General features: G+C 45.7%; 1 protein-coding gene across 1 annotated transcript; it reads left to right on the forward strand.

The window, feature by feature from the left end:
* Positions 1-1,032: 1,032 nt before the first annotated feature.
* Positions 1,033-7,387, forward strand: znf710a (zinc finger protein 710a). The gene is made up of 5 exons (XM_029522451.1): positions 1,033-1,077; positions 3,161-4,654; positions 5,395-5,586; positions 5,679-5,853; positions 6,229-7,387. Exons 1-5 carry the CDS (start codon positions 1,033-1,035, stop codon positions 6,396-6,398), a joined length of 2,076 nt encoding a protein of 691 aa, XP_029378311.1. The 3' UTR covers positions 6,399-7,387.
* The last annotated feature ends 354 nt before the right edge of the window (positions 7,388-7,741 follow it).

The following is a 7,741-nucleotide window of genomic DNA, read 5'->3' on the forward strand; positions in this document are numbered from 1 at the left end:
CCCCACCCCTGCTCTCTTTCCTCTCTCCCTTTTTCTTTCTGTCTCTCTCTCCCCCCACACCACCACCACCACACCACCCCTCCTCCTCTTCCTCCACTCAGCTTCACTCCCCCTCCCTCTGCTTCTTTCTTCCTTATTCTTTCTCCCCCACGTCTGTCTCCCTCCCTCCCTCCTAACTGCTTTTCTCTCCTTTCTTTCTCCTTCTCTTTTCTTTTGTCACTCAATTTTTTTTCTTCTGAATTTCTCAGACAGTATACTTCAGGCTGTCTCAATAGTTAATTAGTTTGAATCTAGAAATAATGGCAGCAAACTACAGTCTCTGGAAAGTTAAAATTTTAGCATTTCTCAGACATTATCTGTCTGACTGTTTTGCTACTGACAGACGCACCTCCACCCATAGTCTCTCTGAGTGTTTGCGCGTGTTGTGAAAGTGTGTACGTGCCTGTGCGTGTGGCTGCTTACATACATATATAAGCATGTTTATGTGTGTATGAGTGTATTCATATATATCTGCACAAAGAGGAACTACTGACTTGATTTTATAATTGTTTGTGCTTTGAGCACTCGCTCACAAAAAAAAGGGAAATGCAAAATATAAAGTGTGATCAAGAAAAGATAGAGCTTGTGTTTCTGTGTGCTTTAAAGAGAAATGTGTGTTGAAGGGTCATGCTAAATTGTATGTAGTGAGAAAGGGAGATAAGATGTGTGTGTGCGTGTGTTTGTAAGAGAAAAGAGGAGCGAGAGAGAAGTGAGATGGGAAGAAGAGGGTGGGAGGAAGAGAAAGAAATGGGGTGATGCTGTGTGTACGTGTGTGTGTGTGTGTGTGTGTGTGTGTGTGTGTGTGTGTGTGTGTGTGTGTGCGTGAGGTGGGGGGCTGGTGGTGGTGGTGGTGGTGGTCGGGGGGGGGGGGGCAGGCACAGTCAGTTCTGATAACAGCAACAGTAGGAGGAGGATGAGCCGTGGGACCGCCCCACTCTCCCACAGATATAAATAGGAGGTGGATTTTTTTACTCCACTCATTTCTCCTGAAGGATGAGATCCCTCAAACACCTCAAACATCACTCCAGGAACAATGTGGTGAGTTTGAAATCTAAATATGCAGAAAGATGTGTTGCCATTAAGGGTGAGGGTAGGAGGTGTGTGTGTGTGTGTGTGTGGGGGGGGGGGGGGGGCTCACTTGTTTTGCAGTTAGTTGGTAAGGTATTTACACTCCTGCCTGTGTGTGAGTGTTATTGGAAGCCTGATTACTTTTCACATTCATGTGAGTACCGCAGTGGGAACATCTTTTAAAAAAGATAAGAGTTGTGTTTCTGTCTCAGCCACACGTCCTCTGCTGCCACTGCTCTAATTGTTTGTCCTTATGTGTCTTTCAGTTGCAACTTTAAATGTGAAAGTACGGACTCTTGCAATTACTAACCTACCTTCTCTGTCTCCTTGTCATTTGTCTTTTTCTCTTTCATTTTGTCAGCCTTTCATTTTGCTGGGCTTTTTTCTTGTCTCTCCAGCTCCCCCTCCTTCCCTCCCTTCCTCCCTCCTTCACCTCTTTCTCTCTCTCACTCACTCTGTCTTTCTGTCTCTCTCCGGCCCCCCTCCCCACACACCCCCTCCCACTCCTTTTCCTTTCTCTCTTCCCTCCTCTCACATGCTCACTCAATCTCTCGTTCCCCTTCCCTCCCCTCCCCTTCCTCTCCTCCCCTCTTTCTTTATCTTTCAGCCCCTCCATCTCATTTCTCTCTCTGTCTCCCTCCCTCCACTCCTCCCCCGCCCACAGCTCTTTCTCCTTCCCTCCATACCTCCCTCCCTCTCTTTTCTCTCTCTAACACACACACACACACGCGTGCTTGCAAATACACACCCAGTCTCTTTCCTTTTCTTTCTCACAAACACACAGTCTGTCTCTGTCTGACTACTTTAAAAGCAGTAATTATAAATGACGTGGTTATCAGGGCATCCAGGTCTACTCCCCTCTCCCAACGCGCACACACACACACACACACACACACACACACACACACACACACACACACACACACACACACACACACACACACACACACACAGATACACACACCTTTATTCCTGCAATATCACTATCTCGTCCTTCCGTTTTCCACTCTTTTCTTCACTCGTTTATATTCTGCCACGAAAGGATGGGACTCTTGCTTATATGGCAGAGTGAAGACTAGTATACAGTCTGACAAGAAAACAGGAGTGAGAGCTGCTCTCTATATATTTCCCTACCAGTGACATTCACCTGAAACCAGTGCAAGCAATACATGCATCTCGTTTACTACTGCCAGTTTGTCTATGCGACTATTTTTTCCTCATAGTTTAACTGCTCTGCTTTTACTAGCGGCAGGGTAAACATGTGCATGTGGGTCTGGATCACTTCCGAACCACACAATTATACTAGCAAGTCTTATGCATCGGGCTGGAATACAGAATGGGCTCGACGCTCAATCGAATGTCTGTTATGGATATGAGAGTGGCTGCCGGCAAATAACATCTTGTTAAGGAAGCCCAGTGTGGTAGGCATTACGAAGTCAGCTAAGGCGAGAGTCTCTGAGTGTAAAGCTGATAAACTTTGCGCCTCATGAATGGGGCAGATAGCTCCAATGATGAGCTGACTATGGTCAGCCAGGCTGCCCCAGGACCCCACAGGAAGTGCTGAGGACAGTCCACGGAAGTCAACTTCCTGGCTGGACCTGCATCCCTTGTTGTGTTCTTTATTATTCTAAAGCCTGTCAAGGAAGGAAGTGGGGTGCTAACACAGATCTGCCTTATCTTCTAAATCTAATGTTCTGTGGATCCAGAGCAAAGAAATAGGCGTAGTCCGAATGCGGCTTTCATAGAGAAAAACATGTTCTTAATACTCTCCTTGAGTCTCGGGAAAAAAGATTGTATAGTTTCCAGTGTCAGTCTGGGACACTGAGTAATCTTCAGAACTAAATAACATCATCATTTCAATATTACAGCCACAGAAAAGCCTTTTGTTTGTATTAATAGAAGTGTTACCAATATCGTGTGGCTACAATAGGGAAATGGGGAAACATTGTAAAAGGCAGATTTTGTAACAACGGAAGAAAAGAAAAACGATACCCAGATATACTATTGCTTACAGTTTTTTTCCCCCTGACTTATGCTGTATGTCTTCTTTCAGGAGGAGGAGAGTAGCCGCTTGGTACGAACCTACCCAAAGATGACTGAGGGCCAAGTGGATGTGGGCACGCAGACGGAGCCTGTGGTGGTGCTATCTCTGGCTCAGGCAGCTGTTCTTGGCCTGATCTCTCAGAATGAAATCTTTGGGGCCACCATTGCACCCAATGGTTTTTACACTGGGGAGCACAGAGAGTGCCCTCCTCCTCCACCTGAAGCAATGGAGTATGAGTACGCTGACCAATTGATAGGGGCCAACGGAGACTACCTAGCTGAGCCTGCAGGGGAGCAAGAAGCCCAGCCCCACTGCAGTGAAAGAAGACGGCCTGGACCCCGCGGGAGGACCAAAAGGTCCAGGAATGATGGAGAACTAGAGGGTCATCCACACAAAGCACCGAGTCCGCAGGCTCAGGTTAAAGGTGAAAGACTTGACACTGATACCCCTCCTTCCTGCATTCACGTGAACAGCAGGCATAGCCCTGCCAAGTCAGAGGATCCAGTCACACAGCAAGAGTCTCTGAAAGAGGAGCAAGCCTGCGGAAACTGTGCCTCATGTGCGAGAGATACAGCCCGACCACAGACAGACACACAACCAGAACAGGAACATGAAGAAAATACTGGTAGAGACAGAGAGAGGAAGGAAGAGGAGCTGGTGGTGGCGGAGGAAGAAGAGGAAGAGGCACTAAACCTCAAGACCAGTGGAGACAGTGGCAGTCCTCTGGAGAACCGCTATTACGAGTCAAATGAGGTGGCCTATGAGTCCGCTGACATACCTCTGCCAGGGGAGTACGAGGACAATGGCCAGGCCATGCTGTGGTCAGACCCGGAGGGCCTTGCCAGGCGAATGCAGATTGACAGGTTGGACATCAATGTACAGATTGACGAGTCTTACTGCGTAGATGTGGGAGAGGGTCTAAAACGATGGAAGTGCCGCATGTGTGAAAAGTCGTACACATCCAAATACAACCTCGTCACTCATATCCTGGGCCATAACGGAATAAAGCCCCATGAATGCCTACACTGTGGGAAACTCTTCAAGCAGCCAAGCCACCTCCAGACGCACTTGCTCACCCACCAGGGAACCCGACCGCACAAGTGCACAGTTTGTGAGAAGGCCTTCACGCAGACCAGTCACCTGAAGAGGCACATGCTGCAGCATTCAGACGTCAAGCCCTACAGCTGTCGCTTCTGTGGCCGTGGCTTTGCCTACCCCAGTGAGTTGAGGACCCACGAGAACAAGCATGAGAACGGTCAGTGCCACGTCTGCACCCAGTGCAGTCTGGAGTTCCCGACCTACGCCCACATGAAGCGCCACCTGACCAGCCATCAAGGCCCGACCACCTACCAGTGCACCGAGTGCCACAAGTCCTTCGCTTACCGCAGCCAGCTCCAGAACCACTTGATGAAGCACCAGAATGTACGGCCCTACGTTTGCCCCGAGTGTGGCATGGAGTTTGTCCAGATCCACCACCTCCGACAACATGCTCTCACTCACAAGGTACTGGCAGCGCACGCCCTTTGAACCCCTCTGGTTCAGGTACTCAACCACAGTGATGTGCCTTTGTCTAGCAGTTTATATGATCAAAGCCAATGCAAAAGTGTGCAGGCCTCAAACAGCCATACAAAATTACGTAACCTCAATTTCAAATAGAAAAATCAAGATCTAAGCTCATAAGGAATTTAGGAAAAGAGGGAAGGGATTCTTAGGCTTCTTTCACTCAGTCCTCTGCATGAATCCTCATAGGAAAAAATGGGCAGACTACATCAGTCTTTTTTTTTTTTTTTTTTTCAAAACCAGTTGCTTTGTAAACATAGCCATCAAAGGACTTGACTTTTTTGTGTGGCTCAGCCCCCCTTCTTGCATGTGTTTTGTGTTTTGTGACGTTTGCAGAGCCACTTCTCTTTGTCTTATGAATGATCCCGGTCTTTCCTCTTACTCTGCATAGTCTGGTTTATTCTTTAGGGAAAACATTTTATTTCATTATATACATATTAAAAAAAAAAATCAATAAAGAAACAAAGCTGATTCTTTCTTCAAGACTTTTTCCACTCTGTCTTTCAACACTTGGGGGGGCTAATGCGGTCTGCATGAATTGGATCAAAACCTAGATTGCAAATGCTCGAAACAAAGACTAAATATGCAGGTTGTGTGTTTCTTTCACATGATTTCTAACTTATTTTCCTATAAACCATGTTTATCCAAATTAATTAGACCTAAACATGTTTTTGTTGACCCAGGGTATGAAGGAATTCAAGTGTGACGTCTGTGCCAGAGAGTTCACCCTTTCCGCCAACCTGAAGAGACACATGCTGATCCATGCCAGCGTGAGGCCGTTCCAATGCCACGTCTGCTTCAAGACGTTTGTCCAGAAGCAGACCCTGAAAACACACATGATTGTCCATCTGCCTGTCAAACCTTTCAAATGCAAAGTGAGTGAAGCCGGCGGACTGCTTCAAGTCAAACTGGGTCTCATTGTGGCGGAGCAGGGAGGGGTACTGATACTTATACTGCTGTCTCTCAGGTGTGTGGAAAGTCATTCAACAGAATGTACAACCTCCTTGGCCACATGCATCTCCATGCTGGGAGCAAGCCCTTCAAGTGCCCTTACTGCACCAGCAAGTTCAATCTGAAGGGCAACCTCAGCCGACACATGAAGGTCAAACACGGCATCATGGACACCTCAATAGATGGACAAGGTGAGTTGCTCCATCAGTTGCTGTTCATTGTTCCTCCCTGCTTTGAAACAGAATTCCCATTCGGACTGCTCAGTGGGCTTCATGTCAAATTATTGTCACTCAGTCTGCCCATAATGCACTTTGACTCAGCATGTACTGTAATCTTGTGGCCAAGTGTTTTGATGTTTCTCTGTCACTCCCTCCCTGTGTGTTTTGTAAATATAGAAGTGCCTGGATTAGACATGCCTGTTTCTATCAGCAGAGACTGATACATAGGAGGAGGGGCAATCTACTGGTTGCCCTCAGTGAGGCCAAGTGTCTTCAGAAGGAACTCTGTTTGTGTGTGTCATTGAGGACGGAGTGGGATCATATTTGTGTTTTTGTTTCCTCTTTCAGAACCCCCCCAAGACACCGAAAGCCAAGAGGACTATGAGGAGGAGAGCTTCGAATTCAGCGAGCGAGAAAACCGGGCAAACAACAACAACACATCAGACATTGCTAAACTATCTCAGATGGAGTATTACAACACCTTTGGGAAGGGCGCAGGGCGCTTCAGTACAGCATGAGTTATTAAAATGAGCCCGAATTGAGGTGTCAACTAATGAAAACAGGAATTTATTGTTTGTTTGTTTTTAAATGCATAGGGTTTGAGTTATTCTTCAAGGTCATGAAGAATACCAGTAAACTGCACATTCATATGCACTGGAATCACTCGTAATGCTAGAACGTTTGGTAATGTATACTTTTTACCTGATTACATATTTTTCACCTCTACAACACTGCAGATCTACTGAATACATTTAGGGAAAAAAATAAAAAGTAAAAAAAAATCTATATAAATACATATATATATTGCTGAAAGACAAGATTATCTGAGTCTAATTTGGAAAAGGACATTTTCGATACAAGCATAAAAGCACATGCTGGTGTGATATTGCACTCGCCCATTCAGACATTGCAGACCCTCTGAGACTGCTGGGGTAAACTAATGTGATGAGCTAAAGAACAGAACCAGTGGCACTCTTCTTTTCAGTTGCCAAAGCTTTTCAAGTTGCAGAGGTTAAAAATTCACTTTGATTTATGCTGTGATAGATAGAATTTAGGGTCTGAAAAATTAACAAAATTCCTTTTGGATTTTCAAATCTGTGTTTCATTGTATATTACTGTACAGAATCTATCGGTCCTCTTGTGTGATGACTGGTACTGTAATCAGTGCATTGCACTGAGAACCACTGTGTCTACTTTTAGGTTTCTGCATTAACAAGCATCACCCTGTATTGATCTCTAGTCTATGAATGTAATTGTTTCTGTGGAATGTTTTAAATATACTAATGAAAAGAAAATCAAAACACCCTTTTTAATGAAAAGGACCACCAAAGAATTGCATCAAATCGTGCAGCTATGGGCAACATCTGTCTCTATTCCTTGCTGCTGTGTAGAGCTGGTACATTGGATTTCTTGGGATCAAGTCAAAGACCTCATGAAATTGCATTCAGGTTCTCCTCCCACCCATCTGTAGATCTCTTCAAAAGATTACCACAGAGAACAGGCCGTGGTACAGCTTTTTTTTTTTTTCTCCAACAAACCCCCCCCCCCCCAAACAACCAACAGGCCCTCACCAGACAAGACAGCAGCATTTTTCAAAAGCAATGCAAAGCTGGCATTCACATTGCAATTTTTTTTTCTGAACAGATGAATCTCAACAAGAATTGTCCAAAAAAAACTCGGACAGAAATATTAAGTGCCCCAGTGTGTCTGTGAGAGCGTGCCATCCATCATGCTGTACACTGGTCTCAAGTGATGAACGACAACCTCCCAACGTGTGACAGGGCCATGGAGCTCATGGAAAATGATTTGGGAAATGCTCAATATATTCAGTTTCCCAGTGCTTAGCTTTTCAAACCTGTAA

Source organism: Echeneis naucrates, chromosome 16 (assembly GCF_900963305.1).
Source record: "Echeneis naucrates chromosome 16, fEcheNa1.1, whole genome shotgun sequence".
Classification (NCBI taxonomy): Eukaryota; Metazoa; Chordata; class Actinopteri; order Carangiformes; family Echeneidae; genus Echeneis; species Echeneis naucrates.

Bases quoted from the DNA above. Each gene is read 5' to 3' on its own strand.
- znf710a (XM_029522451.1), top strand. From the start codon at position 1,033: ATGAGATCCCTCAAACACCTCAAACATCACTCCAGGAACAATGTG. The intron at 1,078-3,160 runs GTGAGTTTGAAA...GTCTTCTTTCAG, and splicing joins ATCACTCCAGGAACAATGTG to GAGGAGGAGAGTAGCCGCTT. The intron at 5,587-5,678 runs GTGAGTGAAGCC...GCTGTCTCTCAG, and splicing joins TCAAACCTTTCAAATGCAAA to GTGTGTGGAAAGTCATTCAA.